Raw genomic sequence first — 27,793 nt, forward strand, 5'->3', positions numbered from 1 at the left:
TCTCGATTCGATTACACCATTAGTCCGTCCGTCTCAGCTGCGGGTTCAAGCGGGGTGTCAGATGCGGGTTCAAATGGGCCGGAACGGACTCAGTTGGACGGTGGTTTGTTTTTTATTTAAAAAAAAAAAAATAGAACTCAGGCTTCCAAACCCCGTCCCGTTGTACGATGTTTGATGTGCCGGCCCGTCCCGGCCGCCGGCGCCTCTTCTCTTCTCTTTCTCACTGCCAACTTTACAATCGGTAGGGCAACCGCTTGTGCTGTGGCGGAGGGCGGTGGCGAGATGCGGCGAGAGGTGTCGAAGAAGACGCTGGGGGATGATGGGGAAGATCGCTGTAAAGGTCTCCGGCGCACGCCAGGAGATCGATCTCCGCCGGACACCCTTCTTCGACATTTGCTTTCGTTCGTTAAAATGGGGGATTTTGACCTTCTTGCCTCCGACGGCAATCTCTCGCAGTCCAGCGTAGTAGTAGGCGGTTAAGCGAAAGCCCTAACCGGCGCCAGTCGCCGAATTGTTGAGGAAAGGGGTGAAGCGTAGGCCACTGGAGTTCTCTTTCAAGGCAGGAAGGAGCCCCTTCCGGCGATGCCCCCGTCAGGTTGGCGCTCGACGACAAACAGAGAAATTCTTTATGATGTAAAAATACTAGTACAGCGACAGCAATGTGATGGATCCAAAAGAAGCAAAAGAGCGTCAGCCTTGCTGCTTCTGCTCCGCCAAGGCCGCCGCCGTCCTCGCCTCCTTGACCTTCCTGTCGGGCATCGCCTCTCTCAGCATGGACAGCACGTCCCTCATCGACGGCCGGTCCTTGGGGTTCTTGCTCGTGCAGAGCAAGGCTATGCGCAAGACCAGCATCATCTCCTCGCTCACCTGCTTGCACCCGGCCGCCGCCGCTTGGTCCAGCACCTCCCGCGCCCCGCCTTCCTCCGCCTTCGCCATCCTCGTCCGCACCCACTCCACGATGCTGTTCCCCTCCCCGAACTCCGCCTCCACCGACCTCCTCCCGCTCACCATCTCCATCAGCACCACGCCGTAGCTGTAGATGTCGCTCTTCTCGTCGACCTGCAGCGTGTACGCGTACTCTGCGCACACAGAGAGGCGAAGGTGAATGAATGGAGTAGACAAATCGTCGAACATTTGGTGTCCGTGATGCGCGATTGATTACTCACCGGGAGCAATGTAGCCGCAGGAGCCGGCGATGACCGACATGGATTGGTTGGCCGTCCGGATGAGCTTGGCCACGCCGAAGTCCGCCACCCGAGCCTCCATCTGCGCGTCCAACAAAATGTTGCTCGGCTTCAAATCGCGGTGCACGATCACTGGGTCGCAATCGTGGTGGAGGTAGCAGATCCCCTGCGCGATCCCCACCGCAATTTGGTGCCGCATCGCCCAATCCATGCTCAGCCGGCAGCTACCTCCCTTTTCTGAGCCGCTCCGGCTGCGCAGCAGATCCTCAAGGCTCCCGTTGGGCATGTACTCGTAGAGGAGTAGAGTCGTCTCGCCGTTGGCGCAGCAGCCCAACAGCCGGACGATGTTGCGGTGCCTCACCGATCCCAGCACCTCCACCTCCGCCACCGTGCCTCCCTTCCTCCTCTTCTGCCGCCCGACGCCCTCCTTTTGTGGGCTCCACAGTTTCTTCACCGCTATGGTCTCGCCGTCCGGCATCTTTGCGCGGTACACGATCCCCGTCGATCCCATCCCGATGATCTGGTCGCTCGACGACACGCATCTTTCAACGTCCTCCGCCGTGAAGTTTAGGCGCTGGAATGCGGTCATTCGCCACTGCGCAGGTCCACCCAGCTCCTCCTCCTCCACCTCTTCTTTTTGTTGCGTCCACCGAGTTCCCAGTATCAGAACCACCAGTCCAGCCGCAACTGCCGCGGCGGCAATCCACACAATTGTTGCTCCGGCAGAGCCCCGAGCGGTTTGCTGCGTGTCCGTGGCAGCGGCTGCCTCGGCGCCCCCTGGGATCTCGCAAGGCCTCCCCGCCAACGCACCGCAGAGGCCGGCGTTGCCGGCAAACGCTGAGGAGTGAAAGTTCTTGAGAACATTGTTCGCGGAAGGGACCGGGCCAGTTAGGCGGTTGAAGGAGACGTTGAAGTTTTCCATGGTGCTGCAGTTGTCGAACTCGGGTGGAATGGTGCCGCTGAGCTCGTTCCAGGAGAGATCAATCTCGGCAATCGAAGGTAGCTCCGCTAGCTCCGGCGGGATGCTCCCTGTGATTCTGTTACGGTCTAGCTTCAGATTTAGCAACCTCTGGCAGCGGCCGATGGTGGTGGGGATGCTCCCTTTAAGCTCATTGTTCTCTAATTCGATCTTGTAGATATTCCTGCAGCCAGAATCGAAGCTCGGAATCTCCCCGATCAAACCGCAGCTGCTGGCGGCGAAGATTTGAATACTCGGCGCTTGCCAAATGCTTTCCGGCAGTGGCGCCAGGAGGGGATTCTTCGAGACGTTCAAGAATTCCAACCTCGGGGCGTGCCCGAGGTCCTCTGGTAAGCCGCCGGAGAGGCCGTTGCTGCTTAGGTCCATATAAGTCAGGTTAGGCAACGAGCCGAAGCCCGCCGGAATGGACCCGACCAGGCGATTCTTCTCGACGCGGACGCGCCACAGCGAGGAGCAATTCGCGAGCTCCGGCGGAATTTCCGAGTCGAACGAGTTGGAGAAGAGGATGAGGCGATTGAGTCTGTTCCCGAGGCAGAGAGTCCGTGGGATCGGACCGGTGAGAGAATTGGAGGACACGTCGAGCTTCTGCAACTTACCACCGGCGCCAAGTTCCGGCGGAAGCTTCCCGGTGAGTGAGTTGTTCCAGAGGTTGAGCACTTCTAGATTGGGCAGAACTCCGATTCCGGAAGGGATCTCACCGGAGAGCTCGTTGCTCATGAGGCTGAGTTGAGTGAGGTTCAGTAAAGCGGAGAAGCCAGTAGGAATTCGGCCGTGGAGGAGATTATCGGAGAGATCAAGAACTTTGAGAGCTCTTATATTGGAAAAACTCGTTGGAATTCCGCCGGAAATCCTGTTCTTGAAGAGGAAAACGGACTCGAGCCGAGTAAGGTTGCCGAGCTCCCACGGCAGAACGCCGGTGATGTTCGCCGACGAGATGTCGAGGTAAGTAAGACTAGCCAACCTTCCGAACTCCGGCGGAACGCGGCCTGTGTAGGAGTTATACCCAATCTCCATGTGGTCGAGCAGCGTCAAGGAGCCGAGCTCGCTCGGCAGCCGGCCACCGAGGAGATTTCCTGCGAGGTGAAGAAACCGCAGCCGCGGCAAGCTGCCGAGACCCGGAGGAATGCGGCCCTCGAAGAAGCTCCCGCCGAGATTGAGGTGCTCCAATCGTCGGAGCCTCGTCAGGCCCGGGGGCACCGGGCCAGCGAAGCTGTTGCTGTAGGCGTCAAGGACGGTGAGACAGCGGAGCCTGGCGACGCCCAGCGGGAAAGTGGAGTTGAAGTCGTTGCGGCTGATGTCGAGGCTGCGGAGGCGAGTGAGGTCGAACAGAAAGTCCGGGAGCGGGCCGGTGAAGGCATTCCCACTGAGGTTGAGGTGTTCGAGCGAAGAACGGAGCAGGCGGAGCTCGGGCGCGATGTTGCCGGAGAGATTCTTCCGGGAGAGGTCGAGGGCAGTGACCGCACCAGTAGCGTCGTCGCACGTGACAGCCGACCAAGAACACCACGGCCGCGGGTCGTCCGTCAGGTTACCATAGGCCGCCGCCCATTTTCGAAGGTTGGAGGAGGGATCAACAAGGGACGAGCGCAGGGAAAGCAGAGCCGTCACAGGGAGCGGCGGCGGCGACGACGCAGAGCCGGCGAGGACAATGCAATAACAGAGAGTGGAGAGCAACAACAGCATGTTGATTTCCGACGACGCACCGGACGATGAAAACAAGAAGGGATAGGAGAGCACGGCGGCGGCGGCTTCCCTTTTTAGGAGGTGGGATGGTGCGGGGACGGGGAGCAGGGCCTGCGTCGCCGCCATCATTGGGTCGCCGGGCGACTCGAGCAGCTCCGGATTCGTGCGTGCCATTCCTCCCTCTCCCTTTTTGGTCTTTAATTGGAGCCATGGTCTGTCTCTTTCGCTTTTGCCTTTGGCTCTTGTTCCTTTTGTCAGCCATGGAGGCATGGGAGAGCAATCGAGTTGTGCGTGCCTGCTTTTTGCTGGTGGAACCGGAACCAGATCATTCTCTTTTGCATCCAAAGAAAGCGTCATTAGTTTACTCTAGTTTTATGCCTTCTTTTTTACTTCAAAAGATGGATATAAAAAAAACACACACACACAAGATTAAAAGAACGTGTCAATTTGGTGGATTTTAGATAATTCGACCCAATCCTAACCCAATTCAAAAACCACCCAATCTAAACTTGATCCGAATATGAAAACTCCTCAATCTTAACTCGATATTTTTAGGATCGATTCGGATTCAGAGGCTGGATTCGTTTTTGACACTTCTAAACAAAATAGATTCGTTACGTCCCCCTCCGTGCACGACAGAGTCTAGCCTGAAGGGTACACATCCATGTGGCGGGCAACCTTGTTAATCGTCACATGGAGTGCGCCCCTCAGTTGCGGATGCTGTTGTGCACGGAGGTGCTGGTGGCAGAATAACTAAAGATAAAAAAATGATGAATTCAAAATTTATTCATAGATTTTTTTTTGTTGAATGTTCTCATCTAATTTAATGGACTTTGATGCAACGATAAAATTTTTATCGTAAGATCTGAGGTCACGGGTTCAAATTGTAAAAAAAAAAAATCTTATAATACAAGGTAAAACTATATATAATATACCTTTTCTAGGATCTCATATTGACTGAAACTTCATAAACCGAATTACTTTTTTCTCATCTATAAGCAAGCTCACGAACTCGCAACCAACTTGCAGCGAGCGTGTGACAAGAACAAGATCACAAATTGGTCGCGCTAGTCGTAGCCTTGACCTAACCAAAAGCTTGGGTTGAGGTCACTGGGTGCGGTGAGCTCGTGAGCTCACATACTGACCGTAACCTATCAGCAAATTATGGCCTTGCTCAATCACAAACATGTGGCTAGGCCGCTGCACGATGAGTAGCGAACTCATCGTGATTTAACAGATTGGCCGCGACCGGGTTGCAAGTCTCGGACGCAGGTCTAACCGCAAGCTTGCTCTCTTTAGTGCGATGAACTGAACCTTAAGTTGAAATCAGTCTATTTCTTTTGCTAATTACTAGTAAACAAATAAATAGGATTAACTAGCTCTATTACACAGGATTCCAAGCCTGGAGCTCGTCTGCCCTTTGGTTTGATAGCTACGTTCTCAGTCTGACCTGATCCAACTAGTTTTGTTTATTTTATTTGGTAAATGTTTGCTTTTAGCTAAAGTTTTCTGGGCCACACCGTATTCGATTTCTTTGGCACGCCGAGCATGACATGATTCGAGCCTGCACTTTAAATTTCATGTATCTGCGGGTTGACATAGTACATAACTTTATGGAAGGGTTGTTCATTTTTAACGGCAGTAAAATATTGTTTTGGATGCCTAGTTTTTCTATATATATTAGATCGATTTATTGAAATAAAATATTCTTCATCATTTATCCTAAATATATTACAACGATTTATTAAAATAAAATATTCCTCATAATTTATCTATCTATATTTAATCGGAGGGCCGACAATACTAAAGTGAGCTTCATTACCATTTACTCTAATGCTCTAATAATAATTAATTAATTGAACCTAGAGGTTGGCACAGTTAATTCATGCAAAAGTGTTATTGTCAATAGATTTGGAGTCGATTTCAAGCGGATGTGGAATGTCCCATTGATTGTCTCAACCTCTCCATGTATGCGTTGTTATTGCCGGACAAAACTCCTTGTGATTTACCTTCCTTCTGGATAATGGGGGCCACCTTGAAAGGGGCTTTCAAAGTGACGGTTTTATATTTTAGGCTAAATAACTTTATGTCTCCCTTTATTTTCTATCCGGTTATAGTTTACCCTCCCCCCCTCCTATATTTTAAAAATAACACTTAACCCCTTTTACCTAAAGTCAAAATAAAAAGATGATAATGACCAAAATTTAGGTCAAAATAAAAAGATGATAATGACCAAAATAACCTTGAAAGAGAATAAACTCTAATTCTGAACGTTGAAAATTTACGTGTTCACTTAAATCCTAATTTTGAACGTTGAAAAAAAAAAAAGGTGATGACCAAAATAACCTATTATTTTGTTGACTTAAACTCTATTTCTGAATGTTGAAATTAATCTGATTGAAATATCCTTACTGAAAAGTACCATTTGACTTTTAGACAAAAAATGAAAAGCAAAAACAAAAAAAAAAACTCACATGACCATTGAAAGCTTAACCTTAACCTGAACTCTTTGGAAGTTGAAGCTATTGAAATCCTAGGTTTCTTCTTCTATTTCATCCATCGACAGGAAGAACTTATATCAATCATTTTTTTGCATGTAAATAGTAGTTGGCATCTATTAGATATTAGTGGTTTTGGATTTATATGGTATATTAAGATGTTTGAGCATTAATCTTATAGTCACAATAGCCTATAAACTTCCTTCCTAGATTTTATAATGTCTTTAATGTATGTATTAGTGCAATTTTGTCACACCAACACTTAAGTCCTACTTCATTGTATATTACATTCGATGATGAGAAGGAGATTTTTAATGATGAACTTTGTTTCATCTTCATTTGATTTTGGTTCATCAATTTAAAATTTTAACTTTTTTTTTTTTAGTGAGGGTGGTGGTCATTTGGATGGTTATCCCTTTTAGAATTGCTATTTTACTATTATTTAGGCAAATGCATGTATGAATTTTGCGAGGGTTTAGGTCAAATGACCCTTTAGATTTTGTGAGGGTTCCTTTTTTATTCTTTTTCCGGATTTTTTTTGTCATTACCATTTTTTCCATTCTAACTTCAGGTCAAAGGGGTTAAGTATTATTTTTAAAATAGGGGAGGGACTGTAACTTAATAAAAAAAATACAGAGAGGCTTAAAATTATTTAGCCTATATTTTATTGTCAATAATAAATAATTAATTATCCTCATGGACTAGTGCAGTTGATTGATATTATTTTAATTTCTTTTTATATGTGTTATTGTTGTTGAATGGAGTAATAAACAATTAAACATAAAATTTCTTTTTATATATATAATAGATAAACGACTTTCCTTCTAATTCATCTAATGGATAGACTCAAAATCCAATTTATACGCACTCACAAGTCTAACCTTCAAAATATTCAACCTTGATACCAGTTGATACTGCTCCCCTACTCGATCACATTCTTCCTACGGATCATAATATGATAGCTTCTTTTCTCCTGAGAATGCACATCAATATGCATCAGTGGACGGTAGCGTGGCCAGCGTGCAGGCCGGATCCTCTGGATTAGAGAATGCTCCCTTTGTATGTATTGGTGAGGATGCATGATCCTCACACTTATAAAATAGGTGGGGACCATATATCCCTATTAATACATGGAAAGGGAGCATCCTCTGGACCGCAAAAGCGGTCAAGAGGATCTCCTCTCGGCCAGTGTGACTCCTTGTTAAATCAACGCCGGACTAAATGAGGATGAAAACTAAGCAAGAAGAAGAATACTAAAAGTTATCTTTATATCATCCTATTCCTTTTAGTTGTTCATTTGAATATTTTACCTCTAACCATTGCACTACACCCATGAAGGCAAAGATAGATCCATTTAGTTTAATGATCTGGTGCATATAGGTATCAGTGCAATGAGCACTAATAATTAAATTTAAATTTTGATATATGATAAAAATTTTAAGTTAAATTATATATGACCTAATATATTTACCAGTGTGTAGGCTAAAAAACTTGATGAATCTAGAGGATCAAACTCTAAGTTGAACTCTAATTAGGTCAAGAAGATCATATAACTGGCAAGAAGCATAGATAGATCAGAGAGGACCTGATATATGACAAGAAGTCCAGCTAAGTTAGTAGGACCTGACAATTGACTAAAATCCAGATGGGGTATCAGGCATAAAGATCTAGTGGGGCATACGTCAAGTCAAGAAAGTCTGCAAATTGTAAGTGGAGATAAGTAATTAAAACAGAGATCTAGTGAGAATGAGTCCTAGTGAAACTGTAGGCACTAGTCCAACTTAGATTCATTTTAGAAACCTAAGTTGAGACTAAGACTAGATCCTGGTTATATCAGATGGGATATAATTTATAATTATAATATGTATGCTAACTCTATTTTACAAGTAATTTTATTATTTGGACTAACATATTTTTATAGGAGTTAAATACAAAAAAATCAGCAACAATACTCCAGACACCTAAGTTAAGTGGAGAGCGCCTTGAGTGAAGTGTTGGATGCGCCTTGAATGGACTGGAGGGACTCCCGAGCAGATAAAGTTTGAGGATAAAACTTCAGCACTAGAGGCGCGCCTCAGGTTGGGGCATTGGAAGCGCTCTCAGACGTTTGGAGACGCCTCCAGAAGAATAAAGTCCAAAGACTTGGGATTAAATCAAAGTTGACGGAGATACTCAGATGAACCAAGGCACCCCCAATGCATTATAAAAGAAGTCAATGGCCCGTACTTAAGATATTACTTTCGAACAAGCTTCTTTGTGTTAGGATCTTTCGTACGGCTAGAGAGGGGGGTGTGAATAGCCGCCCCAAATCGCTCTCGTTTCTTCCTACAATTAGGTTAGTCGCAGCGGAAAATACAAAGAAACGAAAGAGAAGAAAACCAAACCTTAACACGAGGATGTAACGAGGTTCGGAGATTAGGGCTCCTACTCCTCGGCGTGTCCGTAAGGTGGACGAGTCCGGTCAATCCGTCGGTGGATGAGTCCCCGGAGAACCGGCTAATACAATATACTCCTTGTGGGTGGAGAAACCTCGCCACAAACGTTTGCAACAGCAAACAAAGAGTACAAGAGCAGTAAGAAAAGCAATACAATATGAATACAATCGCACTCTACCAATTGCTTGCTTTCTTGTCGACTGGAGGTGAAGCAGCAACTTCACGCGACGCCTACAACAGCAGGAACCCAGCCGGAAGCTCACGCGAAGCTTTGGAGGAGCTCAACAAAGCTCAAGCACAGCAGCACTTAGAACAGCAAGAAGGAAGAAGGAGATATATTCGCACAGAAGATGCCTCGATCCTTTATACCTGCGAAGAAGAAACAGCGAAGAAACTAACCGTTGTGTCGCAACGGCTAGAACCCTGATCGGTCTGCACCGGCCCTAAGCGCATGAGGCTTCGCTTGTCACCGATCGGTCCCGCATCGATCAGGTGTCGCGATCGAAGCCCTGATCGGTCCGTGGACCGATCAGAACCCTCCCGATCGGTCCATAGACCGATCAGCCGCCTCACGCCATCGATCTATTCTCGATCGGCCCGCACCGATCAAAGGGTGGATCGGCCGAGACCGATCCACGGTTTCTTCTCGCGAGGTTCCCGATCGGTCTCCGCACCGATCGATTGCAACGCGAGCCATCGATTCGATTCGATCGGTCACCGACCGATCGTGGCAAACGCAGATCACCGGATCGGTCACCGCATCGATCCAACTCCTCGGCTTAGAGTGCCTCTCTAACCTAGTTCGGAGAACGAGCCACCGAGCCCTCTCCGACTCCATATGCCAAGCTTCACTCACTTGACTTCTCAACACCGGATGTCCGATCACCCTGATCCATCCGGATTTTCCCTCGCCCGGCTTCACTCACCAGGACTTTCCACCGCTTAACTTCAGATTTCACACCGCCTAACATCCCGCTTAGGACTTTCTCATTCACCTAGCTTCACTCACTAGATTTTCACCGCTTCACTCACCAGATTTCCAATCTCGGCTTCACTCACCAGACTTTTTCCGCCTCGGCTTCACTCACAGACTTTCCTTGCCTCGGCTTCACTCACCGTGACTTCCCAACCGCCTAACATCCCGCTTAGGACTTTCCACCGCCGGCTTCACTCACAGACTTTCCAACCGCCTAACATCCCAGTTAGGACTTTTCCACGCCTGGCTCACTGGACTTCTCCGTGCCAAGTCTTCATACTTGGACTTTTCCTGCCAAGTCTCCATACTTGGACTTTTCCCTGCCAAGCTCCTGCTTGGACTTTTCAAGTCTCCATACTTGGACTTTTCCGTGCCAAGCTCCCTCTTGGACTTTCCATGCAAGTCTCCATACTTGACTTTTCGCGTGCCAAGCCCTGCTTGGACTTTTCCAGCCAAGTCTCCATACTTGGACTTTTCCAGTGCCAAGCTCCTTGGACTTTTCCGCGCCAAGTCTCCATACTTGGACTTTTTCCGAATCAGTCAACCAGTCAACCTTGACCTACGGTTGCACCAATAATCTCCCAAACATCTATTCTTGTCCCATATCAAGAATAGAACTCTCTCACGAGTGTCAAACATCAACATGCAACACAACTAGGTCAACCTCGACCTAAGGTTGCACCGACAATCTTCCCAAGTCAAACATCAAAATACAACTCGAGTCAAGTCAACTCGAGTCGGGTCAACCAGTCAACCTTGCACCAACAATCTCCCCCTTTGATGTTTGACAAAACCATAATCAAGTTAGGTTAACCCGATAACCTAACTTAGGTTTTCCAACCATCTTCCAATGTCCAATGTTCTTTCCTTGAACATTCTCTAGACATTCTCCCTTAGGTTAACCCGATAACCTAACTTGGGTTCTCTAATAATTCTCCCCTCACACATCAAAAGTATTCCAATGTTCTTCCTTGACAATCTTTCCCTAGCTTAGGTTAAACCGATAACCTAACTTGGGTTCTCCAATAATTCTCCAATGAACACTCTCCCCTTTTTGACACACATCAAAAAGAAAAAATAAGGAGGGTATCAAGGTCAAGAGTTTCTTCCTAATGAAAGTCCCATACCTTTCATTGAAACTCTTATTTTCCCTCGATACTAAGCTCAACAATCCACTTAGTGATAATCCCATATCACTAATCCTCAAGGAGTAAAAACTCCCCTAAAAGTCAACTCCCCTGACTAATAGTTAAAACTCCCCTAAAGGCCAACTCCCCTTGACCATTGCACCAACAATGTCTTGGAGAGTTTCAAACCTTTAGAAATCTAAAACCAACTTTCACCGAAATTTCAGACATGCAATCGAATTTCAGTACATCGGCACGCTATCAGACCTCACTGGATCGGTCACCGGACCGATCCACAGCACTCTGGATCGGTCCAGTGACCGATCCAGCCCCTGATCACAGACCGATCCAATGTACCATGGATTTCGATTTTCCCTATTCAGAAACCCCTAATAAATTCCAGAAAATTCAAAATTGTGAAATTTTGAGGATACATTCTCATATCATACACTACCATGGAAAAATAATTTTCTATGAAAATAGTTTCCATTTTCAAATCTTGATACAAAGTTCAAAAACTTTGAAATAGTTCAAGTTTTAACTCAACTTTGTATCACAATGTTCAATGATGAATGCTATCACTAGGAAAGCTTCATCAAGGTTTTTCAAATCAATTTTAAAATGCTTTTAAAACCATTTGAATTTAGGACCATAATCTTAGGGCTAAATGTACATGACTTGTACATAAGCTTTCCCTATGATCCTCCATTTCTTGAATTAGGGTCATCTAGGTACAAGAATTATGCACCTTGATCCTAACTCATGATCCTAATATCTCACACACATCTAAGGTGTATCAAACCACATTCAAGTCAATTTGATGTGAGATATGGGTTAAGATCAACTTAGGCTAAGTTCTCATGCATTTTCTAAACACCAATTTGATCTCAATATCAAATTATATGTTTGTCCTTAAATCAATTTCATTGATTATAATGCAAGAGATGATGACATGGCATATAATGATATCATAAGTAAAAACATGTGCCAATGTCATGATGTCATGGCATAAAGTTTGAAAACTTAAATAAAGCATGACATATAAACTAGCCTAGCACTATCATGACATTTCAAATGATGATAAAACTAAACATGATGTCATGACATGTCATATGGCAAACAACCATGGTAAGTTAACACAAATAAAATACCTAGATTACCTATCTAAGTATCCTTAATCTCTTAGTTAACTTAAATTCTAATCCTAGATTGCCCATATATCCCTAAGAGAAAACCAAAATCCCAATTATGGTTTTTCTCTAGGTTTCCTTAAATTGTGCCAAATAAGATTAAAATATTCTCACTTTGGCACACTTTACTCTTCCAAGGAGTGAATGATAAAGATTATCCCTTTCATTTTCAAAGGTTCCCAAAAACCTTGAAAATGCTCCTTGAGTGTCAATTTCCTCAAAGTTGGGTTAACTACCCTTCTTCTTGGAGTTGACACTCTCTAACCCATCTATGGGGTAGAGAAAATGCTCCTAGGAACCCAATACCTACTTGAGCTCATTGGGTTCACTAAAAATTCACTAGGGATGACTTCCCTAGCAACCCTCCTAATGACCCTCTTAGGCTTTAAAGCCTTGGTCATTTGGGTCTCATCAAGATCAACTCTAGGGGTGACTCCCCTTGTGACCTTGGTGGTGATCTTCCTAGCCCTAGGTTTTGTTCCATAATCGAATGGAACATTATGATAGGTGGGCTTGACCATTTGGGACTTAGGTTTGTGACCCAAACCTTTCTTGTCCTTGGGCTTTGGTTTTTGACCCTTAAACCCTAGAGATGACTTCTCCATGTTTTTAAGAGCCTTTTCTAAATTATCAAGTCTTGACCTCAAGACTTGATTTTCCCTCTCTAATACCTCAAGTTTTAATTTGTCATTTTCTCTTGAGATATTCCTAGGCATGTGTCTAGTCTTTTTGGGATTTCTACCTAGGTTTTCCTTAACTTTAGAAGCGTTAATCCTAGGGTTGGTATTTCTAGTGTTATCCTTACCTAGGCTAACATGTTTAGCTCCTAAGCACATGTATTGGTTCCTAAAGTTAACATGCTTATCATTATTAACAATTGCAACAAAACTACTAGCATGAGTTTTATTAGAATTGCAATAATGAACCTTAGAGGTTACCTTAGGGTTTGCCTTAGCTCCCCCTATCGTTGTGCCCGGTCTCTTGCCCTTGTGAGGTTGCCTCCCCCTCGGACAATGGCTCCTATAGTGTCCCCTTTGCTTGCATTGGAAGCACACGATGTGCTCCTTGCCCTTGCGTTTCGGGACTCCGGCTTCCTTGACCTTTGGCGCCGGTGGAGTCTTTCTTACCCTCTTTGGACACTTACTCTTGTAGTGCCCAAATTCCCTACACTCAAAACACATTATATGCAATTTACTTGAACTTAAAGTGTTTGAGTTACCTAGGATTGAGGATGAATGGATGTTCTCTTCTTCATCCCTCCCGGAGGTAGAAGCTTCTTCTTCGTGCTCCGATCTTGAAGAAGAACTCACTTCCTCTTCTTCCTTGGATGTTGAGTAGCCCTCAACTCCCAACTCGCTCCCTCCATGATGTGAGCTACTTGGCTCACTAGGCTCCTCTTCATGGCTTGAAGTGGAACTCTCCTCATGGTACTTGGCCAAGTTATCCCACAACTCCTTGGCATTGTTGTATTCACCTATCTTACGCAAAATATTAGTAGGTAATGAAAATTCAATTGTTTTAGTTACCTCATTGTTGATCGTTGATTGATGGACTTGTTCCTTTGTCCACTTGTTCTTCTCTAGAGGCTCTCCTTCTTTATCCATTGGAGGAGTAAACCCTTCTTGTACACAAAACCAATTCCACATATTAGTCCTAAGAAAATACATCATCCTTACCTTCCAATATGCGGTTGTCGTTGTAGAAGGGTGGAATGGTGATGTCTTCTCGAATTGATCCATCTCTAGCGCTTGTGCTCCCACGGGTGTGAATCCGATGAAGAGCGACGCCCTGATACCACTTGTTGGGATCTTTCGTAAGCCCTAGAGAGGGGGTGAATAGCCCAAATCGCTCTCGTTTCTTCCTACAATTAGGTTAGTCGCAGCGGAAAATACAAAGAAACGAAAGAGAAGAAAACCAAACCTTAACACGAGGATGTAACGAGGTTCGGAGATTAGGGCTCCTACTCCTCGGCGTGTCCGTAAGGTGGACGAGTCCGGTCAATCCGTCGGTGGATGAGTCCCCGGAGAACCGGCTAATACAATATACTCCTTGTGGGTGGAGAAACCTCGCCACAACGTTTGCAACAGCAAACAAAGAGTACAAGAGCAGTAAGAAAAGCAATACAATATGAACACAATCGCACTCTACCAATTGCTTGCTTTCTTGTCGACTGGAGGTGAAGCAGCAACTTCACGCGACGCCTACAACAGCAGGAACCCAGCCGGAAGCTCACGCGAAGCTTTGGAGGAGCTCAACAAAGCTCAAGCACAGCAGCACTTAGAACAGCAAGAAGGAAGAAGGAGATATATTCGCACAGAAGATGCCTCGATCCTTTATACCTGCGAAGAAGAAACAGCGAAGAAACTAGCCGTTGCGTCGCAACGGCTAGAACCCTGATCGGTCTAAGGACCGATCAGCCTAGGCGCATGAGGCTTCTGTTTGTCACCTGATCGGTCCCCAGACCGATCAGGTGTCGCGATCGAAGCCCTGATCGGTCTGTGGACCGATCAGGGAACCTCCTGATCGGTCCATAGACCGATCAGGCTTCGGCTCCTCACGCCACTGATCTATTCCTGATCGGTCTGCAGACCGATCAGGCCATGGGTGGATCGGTCAGCAGACCGATCCACGGTTTTCTTCTCGCGAGGTTCCTGATCGGTCTCCAGACCGATCAGATTGCAATCAGTGAGCACTGATCGATTACGATCGGTCACCGGACCGATCAGGCAACACGATATCACCGGATCGGTCTGCGGATCGATCCAACTCCTCGGTTTAGAGTGCCCTCTCTAACCTAGTTCGGAGAACGAGCCACCGAGCCCTCTCCGACTCCATATGCCAAGCTTCACTCACTTGGACTTCTCAACACCGGATGTCCGATCACCCTTGATCCATCTGGATTTTCCTCGCCTGCTTCACTCACTGGGACTTTCCACCGGCTTCACTCACAGGATTTCACACCGCCTAACATCCCGCTAGGACTTTCTCATTCACCTAGCTTCACTCACTAGGATTTTCACCGCCAGCTTCACTCACCAGGATTTCCATAACTGCCTGGCTTCACTCACGTGACTTTCCCTGCTCGGCTTCACTCACCGGGACTTCCCAACCGCCTAACATCCCGTTAGGACTTTCCACCGCCCGGCTTCACTCACCAGACTTTCCAACCGCCTAACATCCCAGTTAGGACTTTCCTTCGTGCTTCACTCACCAGGACTTCTCCGTGCCAAGTCTTCATACTTGGACTTTTCCGTGCCAAGTCTCCATACTTGGACTTTTCCGTGCCAAGCTCCCTGCTTGGACTTTTCCGAATCAAGTCAACTCAACTTGGTTCTTCCAGGTCAACCTTGACCACTGCTTGCACCCACAATCTCCCAACTTTGGATTTTTGTCAAGCATCAAGCTCCGACTTTTCTATCCTCGTCAAACTTCAACATACTCCTCGAGTCAGGCTTGGACTTTTCCGTGCCAAGTCTCCATACTTGGACTTTTTCCCGAATCAGGTCAACCAGGTCAACCTTGACCTACGGTTGCACCAATAATCTCCCAAACATCTATTCTTGTCCCATATCAAGAATAGAACTCTCTCACGAGTGTCAAACATCAACATGCAACACAACTAGGTCAACCTTGACCTAAGGTTGCACCGACAATCTTCCCAAGTCAAACATCAAAATACAACTCGAGTCAAGTCAACTCGAGTCGGGTCAACCAGGTCAACCTTGACCTAAGGTTGCACCAACACTTTGATCATTATGCTAAGTCGTCTCTTAGTTATTGCTCTATTGCAATTCTGTTACACCCAACTGTTGTAGTCAGAGTGACTCTGACCTTGAGCTACAATCTTTATCTACTACAAGTGTTGGTAAAATTTAAGTTTGTTTTCAATTATTATTATACTTGTATAAGAAAGTGTAGGTTGTTACATTTTCCTTATTTTTGTATTCGACTTTTTTATCTGAAGGTTTTTCAAAGGAGATTTTAGTTGATTGCTCAATCGATACGATCCAAAGGATTGTGAGATTTAGAGTAGGAGTCGTTGAAGGGTTCGAACCAAGTAAAACCAACTTGCGTACTCTTGTTGTTTTTCTTGTAATTGTCTTTCATTGTTTTTGCTATGACTCGATAAGTTTTTTTAATCGAAAAGGAACAAGATTGCCCCCTTCCATTTGTTAGTTTAGATCCTACAATAGGTGGCCTCCACATAGGAGATGGAGGTCAACCCGTCGGTTAACATGAGAGCCCACCGAGGTCGTCACTTAGATTGGATATTCCCGATCGGACATCCCAAGGGCCCAAATCCCCACTCGAATATTCTCGGGCTCTGCTCCCCTTCTCACTCTGATAGAATATTCTTAATCGGGCATCCCAGTGCCTAGATCCCCACTCGGATACTCTTGGAGCTCTACTCTCCTTCTTACTCTGATCAGATATTCCTGATCGAACATCCCATGGACCCAAATGCCCACTTAGATACTCTCGGGGCTCTGCTCCTCTTCTTACTGGGATTGAATATTCCCGATCGAACATCCTAGGGGCCTAGATCCCCACTCAAATATTCTCAGGGCTTTGCTCCCCTTCTCACTCTGATCAGATATTCCCGTTTGGACATCTCAGGACCTAAATCCCCACTCGAATCTCTCGGGGCTCTACTCCCCTTCTCACACTCGGATACTCTCGGGGCTTTGCTCTCATTCTCACTCCAATCAGATATTCTCGATCGGGCATCCAAGGGGCCCAGATCCCCACTTGGATACTCACGGGGCTCTACTCCCCTTCTCACTCAGATCGGATATTCTCGATCGAGCATCCCAGGGACCATATCCCCACTTAGATACTCTTGGGGTTCTATTCCCTTTCTCACACTCGAATACTCTTAGGGCTCTCTCCCCTTTCACTCAATCGGATATTCCTGATTGGACATTCCAAGGACTCAGCTCCCCAATCAGATACTGTCAAGGCTCTGCTCCCCTATCGTTCCTTAAATAGGAGTAGGTTTGTAATTAGGGCCATCTAACCTAAATCAAAGGTCGGGCCTCTTGCTCCTAACCCATTATCCTTTTAGTGGGGCCAAGCCCCAAAAGCCTAGTAGGCCTTTTGGCTCACAAGCCCATTTCACAATTAATGCCGCCCACAAATTCGTCATAGGTATGTGGGACAGTATCTCTACATCGATACACGATACTAATTACCCATATATGTGATATGGGTACTTGATAAAACAAAAATATGGCGATTGGACATGTCATCTATCATTGATATGATGTCTCATTAATACGGAGATTACGATAATATTATAAAAGGGGTCCTGCCCTTGCTGATGCAGGTACGCTTCCTAAGAGTTCATCTCATTTCCTCTACTGTTTGTCTTATACATGTTCATCCACTATGTTAGCTTGAGCGTCGAAATGATTACGTCAGGTAAAGACGGACAAATGACCTCCCGAATGTCTCTAGGCTAAATGCCCTTTGGTTTAATTGAAAATTTCAAAATCCATATGATAAACCAAAATTAACATAATTTTCTGTGGGCCCCCGCGTTATAGCCCGGGTAAACTCCTACCTGGCTCTGTTCTTGGTGCCAAGGACTCCCCTAATCTGCTTACTACGTTCCTCTCTCCTTTTTCCTTCTCGTAATCTCGCATGCCCCCCAATTCGAGGTTTTCTTCCCGTCAACATTCAAACCAGCTCACTGTGGTCCAGTTCACTGAATTCAGACTGGATCATTCAGCAAGCATACTGAAGCGGTATTAGACTTGTGGCTGGACATCAGAGTCAAAAACACTTTGATGGAATTCATACTTTGTGAAGAGCTCTCGTACTAGCATTGTTGTAAGTCTCCCCATGCATTTGATTTTTAGGTGCATATTGTAAGAAGAGTGCTCAAGACAAACGTAACGAAGCCGAGTCAATATATTTAGATGATCAGAATTCGGTATGGTGAACACTGCGATCAATGAAGTCATTTACATAGTGTCTAATAAGATAGCATACTTGTCCGAGACTTCAGTGATGCGCACAATAGTTGTTTCAGTTTATTCTTCCTGTTCTCGGTGGCAGCAAGAACTGTGGGAATTGAATAAACATTGTTCGTCCAAAATGTTCATCACTCAGAAACTCAGATTTTACATTGAGCCCCAAGCTTATAAAGGGTGCGATGAAAGCTTTCGCAAAGAAAATAGGTAGGATAGCATTGTAACTGAATGATCTCGTGACAATATTCATCGACCATTCCTTCAGTGTTGCTCTAAATATCCACATCACCACCGGAGCTAGCTGAGTCATCATTGCTTCCATCACTATCGCTGCTGCTGCTTCCGCTCCCACTGCTGCTTCCGCTCCCGCTACTTCTGTCGCTGCTGCTGGAGCTCTCTGTCTCCTGCTGCTGCCCATCCGCTGCATTAGCCTGAGCTCGTAGAGCTTCAGCAGCATTTAGCCCTTCGTCTGCCTCATCACTTACATCGACATCGGCGATCTCATCATCGGTATCATTTTGATTTGTGATATTAATGTCGAATCCTCCATGCTCATCCTGCCCAAAAACTTCATTGTTCGGCGTTCCTCCATCATCGTCACCGAAAATATCAATGTTATCAATGTTCTCTAATTCAGACGATTTCCTATCAGGAGAAATAGGTGACGGATTAACTGGAACTGATTCATTAACAACACTCTTTTCCTTGGGTCTGGAACCTGTAAGGAGAAAAATGCCACACAAGATTTGGATGGAATGTGATCTACTTCTATGTTTCGTCGAGAAGTAAAATCTAAGCCATGGCTTCGTAAAAGTAAGTAAAACGAAAAGATGTTATGTACCAAAACTAGTCTTTCAACATGCTGCAAGTAAGAGGCAAAAAGAAAAGGAATACGACATTTCAGAACAAATATGTTTCATGAGTGATATCGAAGCATCAAAAGGAAATCAGAAGTGTTGCAGTCAATTGAGGGGAGTCTAGAGACTCATAATAGTATTTATAGTTTAAATTTCAAAAATAGAAAATTTTCACAGGAGATAATACCTTGACTTTCTGGTACACCTATATCAATTCGTTCGACCTCAACCTGCACAACAATCATATGTAGACATAAGCAAAGACAGTTTAGAAACTAAAAAACAAAAACCTAAAGTTAGTTGAGTGCTAATATGAGATAATAAATTTCTCAAAGAAACTAACATACAATAACCAATGATAAAGAATGTCAGTATGAGCAATAATAGGGATGCGAACTGAAACAATATAGATGGAAGGTGTCCTAATTAGAGGGAACAGTTACATAGGATGCTTTGCATCTCGACATAATGCAAACTTCATATAAACCTTGAACAATGCAATCCGCTAGGATATCTTGTGTGTTGATCCTGTCCGAACCAGGAGTCAACGGACACTGGGCACGTGGCGCTCCCTGCTGAATCCTCGAGCGCTCCGGCGAACCTGCAGCAAAACCGAGCCGGGAGGGGTGTCCCGGCGACGGCCCTCCGACGCTCAAGTCAGGCGAGGAATCAAGAATAGGTGGCCTCAAGATGAAGACTTTTTTCTTTTATTCATACCTCCGGTGAAGAAATGGAGGCCTTATATAGACCTCTCGAAGAAGCCTGGGCGCGCCAGTCAAAGCAACCACCTGCCTTTGACCATGCCCAGGTATGGGTCTGTCAGAAGGACCATGCCCAGATATGGATCTGTCAGGAAGACGTCCATGAGGCCATACTGCTACTGTATCAACCTTCCCATGATGTGACGGCAAGATCCTCCATCGTGTGATATTGTGTACGGCCTAATCATCACACATGCTTCTGCTGATATCCCATAACCCGAGCCGAGCGCATAGGCCGCTCGGCCACCTTTGTACCCTCGCCCCTATCCTGGCCGAACGGACCACCCGATCGGCCCTTCGGTCCCAGCCGAGCGGACTTCCGCTCGGCCCTTCGATCTTCCTGCCTTGGCGTCGGAAACCCAAGCCCATGGATGGGTTATCTCTAGCTCCGCTCGGACCATTACCCGCTTGGCCAGCCCTCCATCCATCCTTAGGTTGGGACCCTTCAGAAGGTGGGCCCCCCATTCTTACCGCCGGATCACTTGCCTTCCCTTCAAGTCTAGTCGAAGGAGGAAGTGAGTCCGACTGACTGGACCATATGTGTCCGAGTGGGCGGTCTACTCGCTCTGCACGTATCTTGCCTGCGTGAAGTTAACAAACGCCGAGTATCGAAGGACCAACCTCCAATCGGGCCTGAATGTTTTAATATTTGTAGTTTCCGCAGTTTCTTACTCTGATATTCGTTCGTCCGCTCGGGGTATTTATAGTCGCCGGACCGACTTGATTTTTAACGACGGTGCTCGTCGGCGCGGATGTTTATAGCCGATCGGCGCGGCCCTCGATTTTTAACGACGGTGCTCGTCGGCGCGGCTCTCGATCTTTAACGACGGTGCTCGTCGGCGCGGATGTTTATAGCCGATCGGCGCGGCTCTCGATCTTTAACGACGGTGCTCGTCGGCGCGGATGTTTATAGCCGATCGGCGCGGCTCTCGATCTTTAACGACGGTGCTCGTCAGCGCGGCTCTACGGTTTAACGTCTGGGCTAGACGGCCTCCAAGGCTAACTCCTTACCAGGTCAAGCGACCTTGGCCTTCATAACTTTTCCCGTGCTCGAACAAATTTTACGCCCATCCGACCGGCACGGGTCATTTGCTTAAGAATCTATATGCATACGCCGTTCAGCGGAGAATGCTCCATGTGTTTTCATCTTTTTGCTCCCTAGCTTGGAGAACGTACTCCTGGCCGAACGACTCGTGGTCCGCTTCGTCGAGCATTTTGGCTAGGATAATATACCTCCTGCATGGTCGGGCATTTTGGCTCGGCCCATTTACCTCCTCCGAGCGGTACGGGGCCTTCGTTATTTTGTTGGCGGTGCCTTATTTGTTCTTTTGATTTTTCGTTTCTGCATTTCAAGTATTCAACGAAAAAGTACACAAGATGATTTACAGGCACACCTTTCACCCCGCCCTAAGGTGGAGGTGGTTCGCGCTCCACGGCCTATCTGACTGCCGACCGTGCTCATCTTCCTATGCACCCGAGCGGAGCTTTTCGATGATTTTGAAGGCCGCCCACGGAGCTTCAAGCTTGCCGACGTCGTCCGTCTTTTTTTGTATCCTTGCCGTTCGGCTGTTGCCTTCTGTTTTGCTCCACAACTTGGCGGCCCGCAATTCGATCAGAGCGTCGAGTGCCTCTCTGCTGAATCCTCGAGCGCCCGCGAACTCCGCAAAGAAACCGAGCGGAGGGGTATCCCTGACCTCCGACGCCTTCAGTCAGCGAGGAATCAAGAATAGGTGGCCTCAAGATGAAGACTTTTTCTTTTATTCATACCTCCGGTGAAGAAATGGAGGCCTTATATAGACCTCTCGAAGAACCTGCCTTTGACCATGCCCAGGTATGGGTCTGTCAGAAGGACCATGCCCAGATATGGATCTGTCAGGAAGACGTCCATGAGGCCATACTGCTACTGTATCAACCTTCCCATGATGTGACGGCAAGATCCTCCATCGTGTGATATTGTGTACGGCCTAATCATCACACATGCTTCTGCTGATATCCCATAACCCGAGCCGAGCGCATAGGCCGCTCGGCCACCTTTGTACCCTCGCCCCTATCCTGGCCGAACGGACCACCCGATCGGCCCTTCGGTCCCAGCCGAGCGGACTTCCGCTCGGCCCTTCGATCTTCCTGCCTTGGCGTCGGAAACCCAAGCCCATGGATGGGTTATCTCTAGCTCCGCTCGGACCATTACCCGCTTGGCCAGCACTCCATCCATCCTTAGGTTGGGACCCTTCAGAAGGTGGGCCCCCCATTCTTACCACCGGATCATGTGTAAAGAAAAAAATTAATCCCAAATAAGGAGGCATCAAAAAATCAAGTACCAAAAATTATATCTTGTCAATATCAAGATGCCATTGTATGCAGGTCCACATATGTGATGCTTTAGCTTATCAAGAATGATAAAATCAAACTTCTTGGAAACTATATTAAGATTCGAATTATTTGACATACTGAGTCATTTAATAAATGCTAAGCAAAATGTGTAGTTTTTACACCATGAAAACTCTCAACCGCACATCTCTAGAGGACCTCACCTAGGTTTTTCTTTTTCTAATCTTTTTTTTCCTTAGAAAAAAAAAAGAAAACACTGCACAGTTCTTTTGACTATAGTGAAAAGGTATTGTCAGTCTAAGTGTCTCATAAACTGAATAGATTACATTTCATTAAAATGAATCTTGAATGGCATTCATGAACTAATTCCATTTCAATAGTAAGCTTCTATTTTCCTGATCACGGAGCTCTTATGTTAAGGAAGTTAAGAAGGGCTAATTTGGGCCTGCAAGAGCTTGAGACAAAAGAAAACAGGTTTCATCTAATCGCTCAACTCTGAGCATCTTTACATCCAGCTCTTGTGAAGATGCATAGTTTAGAAGGACGGAACTGTAATATAATTGTTCATTCCTTCAATGGGATACTCTAATACACAGCAAAGGGCTAGTAAAGTATTGGTATAACCAAGAAATGCTATATTGTAGATTTGGAGCAAGTAACAATTTATATCTATGTACCATTCCTGCATTAGATGTATTGGTCATAGGAAAGTTCATAGGTCTAAGATATAAAATGGAACAAAATGAACTTTAATATTTCTCAAATATAAAAATAAATGCAACTGCCACCATTATTTGACGACAAACAAAGCAAAAGTAACTCAACCTATAACTGATGCTACCGTAGACAACAGAACTGATGACAATGTTTCTTGCACTAAACTATGTCCTAGACTCCTAGTCCAAACAAGGAACTGCAGAAAATATAGAAGTTGATAATTGAATTTGCAGGTTTCAGCAGTAACAAATTTAACCATTACTTACATGAATTGGATGCACTACTGTTTTATTTGGCACTTGCATTTTTGCCGTCCTTCCAACTGGAGGAGAACGAGACTCTGTGGCTGTTCCAGATGAGGGCGGTGCAGATGAAATGTTAACTGCTGAAGCATGGTCACCAGGCAATCGCACATGCCTCAACCTCTTAACTGCACGGTGCAACCGTTCCAACCTAAATGTCTCTCCATCAAAAAACAGAACTCCATCATTGTCTTTGTAATCCTCACTGCTGCCCTCAAAGGAAACATTTTGTTTTCCAGGCTGATTATTACGGAACTCTACAGTTATTCTGTTCTCCTTATTCTTATGCAATGATCCAGGTTGGCTCTTGTCAATTGATGCAGGCTTAAATTCATCTAACAGTTGCAGATAGAAATATGATTTCAGTACTAATGCTTGATTATATATGTAGTACAAGCAAGTAAAAAAAATGTATTCGCATACTAAATCATAGTGATGAAGTAAAAATGTAAAAAAAGGGCAGCCCGGTGCACTAAGCTCTCGTCATGCGGGGTCTCGGGAAAGGATCCATTGTACGCAGCCTTACCCTGCTTTTTGCAAGAGGTTATTTCTAGGATTCAAACCCATGACCTTTTGGTCACAAAGCAACAACTTTTCCGTTGCGCCAAGGCTCCCCTTCGCGTTTCTTTTTCTTTGAAAACAAACCTTCAATAGCTAAAGTAAGATTATGAGTAAAAGAAGAAAAGATGTTGAAAGCATATATACATCATGATGTAGAAGCATCTCTATTTGATCCATGTGGTCCTCCTACATCCTTGCTCTCTCTTTGCTCAAACGTTAAATCACTGATGTTCAAATGGGTTGTGCAAGGCTTTTGGGTTAGGTTATCAATTAAGCTTAAGGTCTTGCATATTAAAACAATGAATAGTGACAAGGGAACCAAGAGATATGAAAGTTTAAAAGGCACTTTGAACTAGGATTATTATCATATGCAAAAAGAGATCTCTTTTCCAACTAGAGTTTTTCCAAAATTATCTACTAAATCAAACCTAAAGATCTCACCAAAAGTTGAGCTGGAATCTTTCCTTTTATACCATGTGAAGACTTGGTAGGCATCTTGACTTCCAATCATCATGTCATCTCAGTGGAATCCTTTCTATTTTTAGAAACTATTATAGATACTTGGTCAAAACATGTAAAGCCTCAAAGAATGATTGTTAAGATAAATCCTATAGAATTTTTAATTTCTAGTTGTTGATAAGTGTGCTCTATTTTTACTCTCTTTTTCACACATTCAAAACATTGGTTGGGTGGTTCTACAAGATAGAGTGCAATAAAGAAATTCCTCAAATCTACATAGTTAGCAGATCTGAATCAATTGTGATCATATTGAAATCCTTATCCATCCATTCATAAATTGACAATTAACTGTGTTGGGCAAAGAAAACTATTTTCTCTTTCTACCAGGGGTTCTCCTTAAAGAATGAATTCATTTTAGATTCTCCTCACTGCTTCATCCAATGTGATTTGCCAACTTTTTCATAGATTTGCTCTTACCTGGATTTGTGCAATATGTAAGGAATGCAACTCACACATATTCAACGACAAACAACTAACTTATCCATCCCACACCAATTAGAAGTGTCACATGCTTGGTGCTTTACCTTATGTTATCCGCTACATTCTATTTATTTTTGTCAATATTGTGCACAGTCTCATTTATTTTATGTGCCTCTCCGAATAAACAATCTGGCATAGGTACCTTCCAGTTTCATTCAGAAAAGAAAAAGACTTCTATTTTCTGTTTCTCTGTTCCCATGCATTAGTTTTAGGGATCTCTACCAAATCAACATATAAATATGTAGTCAGGTCCAAATTGAGCACCATAAACCATAAAAAAAAAATCTACAGGTGAGATTCCAAATTGATTCGTGTACAAGAAGCAACATCCCTCAAGAAACGAAATAAAAAATAATGAATGCAAGAATGGAAGAGAAAATTTGGAACCAATTGGAACCATATTAATTTAACTCACATCGAAGTGTGCAAAACTTGGTTGATGAATTGTCTTGGAGGGAGGAACCTAGTCGTAGGTCATACCACATATCAGGTTGTGGAGCAGATGCAGGCTCGCCATCATTGTTCAGCATCTTGATGAAATGTCTTGGAAATAGTAACCTAGCCTTATGATCTATTAGTAACAAGTCTTCCTTTGATAACAAGCAAGTAAAGAGAATATGCACAGCAAGTGATGCTTAACCAGTCCCTATGGAAGAATACTCAAAATTGGATAAAATAAATATTTGAAGGAAAGCTGGAAAGTGTGACATAAGGAAATGCTAAATTGACTCAACATACACTAATTGCTAAACTATATTGCGACAACTAGTATTAAATGAGAATGCACAAATTATAAGGCAGAGTTAAATTTAGAAATGTTTATAGTTTTACCAAAATTCACATGCATACAAAGAAAGGAACCTTGTGGCAACACATCATGTATCCACAGTTAAAATGAAAAGACAAGTTTGCTATAGCTTTGGTTTACATGTTTAAACTTGGGGTTTACTATTAGCTTTGGCATGCAGGCATATGATGAAGGCAAATCTCAAGTATCTTCTTTTGGGCCCTTGACCGTATAGTCAGTCTTAGGAAAACACTAATAGATGTATGGAGAAGACATGACTTCCTAAGCCAATAGGTTTCCAAGGTATGGGTTTATGATCACAGAAGCATTTTCATTGTTTTTGCGTGCAGTTAGGCAATATAATTTTTAGTGACTATCAAAATAACTATAGAGGCATATTTGTTCAGAGCAATAAAAAAAAAACTTAATTTGATAACACGATAGATTTTCAAATGCCTAAATCGCCATTTCATAAAGTGATTTGTTGAAACTAGTTAAAAGACAAGTGAAGGAAGATATAAGCATCAAACCTCTGTCTACGAGTTTATACGAGATTTTGCATTTGCTAGGACAAGACAAGGAAAAGCACAAGGAAAAGTTATGATATGTAAGAGCACTTCAAAGGGCATGTATGCTTATACAAATTCTCTTTACTAAGACCATCCACATCAGTATCCTCATCCAAAATCTAAAATTTAGGGTAAAAGAACTACTTTATTAAATTTAGATATCCATTTTTCACTATATGATACATCAGCTTCCCTATAATTTACCATATATTTATTTTAAGAGATAGAGGAGAGAGAATTTTTTTATTATTAGAGGAAGGAGAGAGAAATTTTTTATTATTAGAGGGAGGAGAGAGAAATAGTATTTTAATGTTTAGGGAATGGAATCCATTCCCTAAATTTAAAGAACTACTATTCATAACATGTATATTTAGGGAATGAGTAGGGTACCTGATGCGGATGTTTTTTTAATGCAAAATGTAAAATTTAAGGTAAAAGTTTAGGGTAATTGATGTGGATGCTCTAAATAGCACTAGGATATGAGTAGTTAAATAATATAATTATTTCCACAAGCATGCAAGTTTCTAAGAAAATAGTTTTGTACTGAAGCAACTATTGCCAGAAGTGTTAATGAAAGCTGTATTTGCACTTGTAAATGTCATCTTTCCAACCTTGATATAAGAGAAGTCCTAATTTCCACTTGATAAAAGTTGACAAAACATAAGTTGCCTGAAATCCTAAGACAATTAGTGGTACAATGAAGAATCCTAGAATCAAACTCAACACAAGATGTAGATTGACCAAGCTAAACAAGTTAAAGAATGAGACAGAATTAGCTACTAGCATTTAATACCTAAACGTTTAGCTCAAAAACAAATATATAAATTGGGTTGTCCTATTCAAAAATGCAGTTAGATTCCAATGAGTTCAAAGAATCGACAATTACATTAGGATATGTTATATACTACAAATAAGATTCATTAATGGATTGACAAAAAGATATATCCAACTATTTGATTGACTGAACTCGTATCAACAGAAGTATACCAATTGAATATGAAGGAACTGCATCCATGTAGGAATAATTGGTGTTTTACATGATTCCACAATTATTAGTATGCTGATAAAATAATTATCAATTCTGTAAAAATTGGAGAAATGATAATCCCAATGGTTCGATAGACATGCGATCAAAGGCCTATTTCATAGGAGTGGAAATAAAGCAATAATATTAAAATATAAGCATTTCCTTTTCGCTCTGACATTTCACCGTCGTTAGCCTTCTTATAACTATTTGTAATCCAATTGAAATATGTAACAAACATCATTAACATAAAGAAAATTATACTAAATATGAAGCAATTTGAAATTAACCTGTTTGCCAATCACTATTACCCTGCACCAGCAGCCCTCCTCACGATGCCCAGCTTGACAGAAGTAAATTCAGCTGCAAACTAAAACTCATTCGATGTCACAACTACAAAAAGCACTGGGCACATCCCAAAACCAAACACAGACGAAAAAAACAAGGGAGAAACGTAAATAGATCCCAGAAGCACTACGAACTCAAGCACATGCGTCGGATCAAGCAAGTTATCCACTACCAGGGGGGCCGGACGCGGCCACGACCGGTCACCAGGGGGCGGACGCGGCAAGCAGGAGCCGGCCGAGGGCACCCACGACCGGCTACCAGGGGCGGACGCGGCAAGCGGGAGCCTGCCTAGGGCACCCACGACCGGCCGCCGTTGAGGAGGAGAAAAGAGAGAGGAGAGGGGGAGCTTACGCTTCGTCGCCTTCGCCGCTGTCTCTTTTGCCGCCGTCGCCAGTAAGGGGAGATCGAAGAGAAGAAAACGCGCCGCGAGGGGAGAATGAATTAGGATCGGAGGATTTGCCTAAGTCCCAAATTTTGGGATGAAAAGAGAATTGTG

At 44.3% G+C, this 27,793-nt stretch overlaps 2 protein-coding genes across 7 annotated transcripts; both read right to left on the bottom strand.

Annotated features, from left to right (window-relative positions):
• Positions 1–596: 596 nt before the first annotated feature.
• LOC122035057 (leucine-rich repeat receptor-like protein kinase TDR) lies at positions 597–4,126 on the bottom strand. Its single transcript, XM_042594427.1, has 2 exons — positions 1,167–4,126; positions 597–1,079 (listed from the first exon to the last, which is right to left on the bottom strand). Exons 1-2 carry the CDS (start codon positions 4,111–4,113, stop codon positions 691–693), a joined length of 3,336 nt encoding a protein of 1,111 aa, XP_042450361.1. The 5' UTR covers positions 4,114–4,126; the 3' UTR covers positions 597–690.
• Positions 4,127–18,094: 13,968 nt separating this feature from the next.
• Positions 18,095–27,793, bottom strand: LOC122034297 (ell-associated factor Eaf-like). Of its 6 annotated transcripts, none has more exons than XM_042593486.1 (6): positions 27,649–27,793; positions 27,240–27,312; positions 24,985–25,127; positions 22,974–23,344; positions 19,089–19,131; positions 18,095–18,762 (listed from the first exon to the last, which is right to left on the bottom strand). In XM_042593486.1, the coding sequence occupies exons 3-6, from the start codon at positions 25,097–25,099 to the stop codon at positions 18,317–18,319; spliced, it is 975 nt and encodes a 324-aa protein (XP_042449420.1). In that variant the 5' UTR covers positions 25,100–25,127; positions 27,240–27,312; positions 27,649–27,793; the 3' UTR covers positions 18,095–18,316. The 6 variants fall into 6 exon arrangements, with proteins under 6 accessions (XP_042449420.1, XP_042449424.1, XP_042449422.1 ...); XM_042593490.1 differs by having other exon boundaries at positions 24,985–25,132; XM_042593488.1 differs by having other exon boundaries at positions 24,985–25,215.

This window comes from Zingiber officinale, chromosome 11B (genome assembly GCF_018446385.1).
Source record: "Zingiber officinale cultivar Zhangliang chromosome 11B, Zo_v1.1, whole genome shotgun sequence".
Taxonomy (NCBI): Eukaryota; Viridiplantae; Streptophyta; class Magnoliopsida; order Zingiberales; family Zingiberaceae; genus Zingiber; species Zingiber officinale.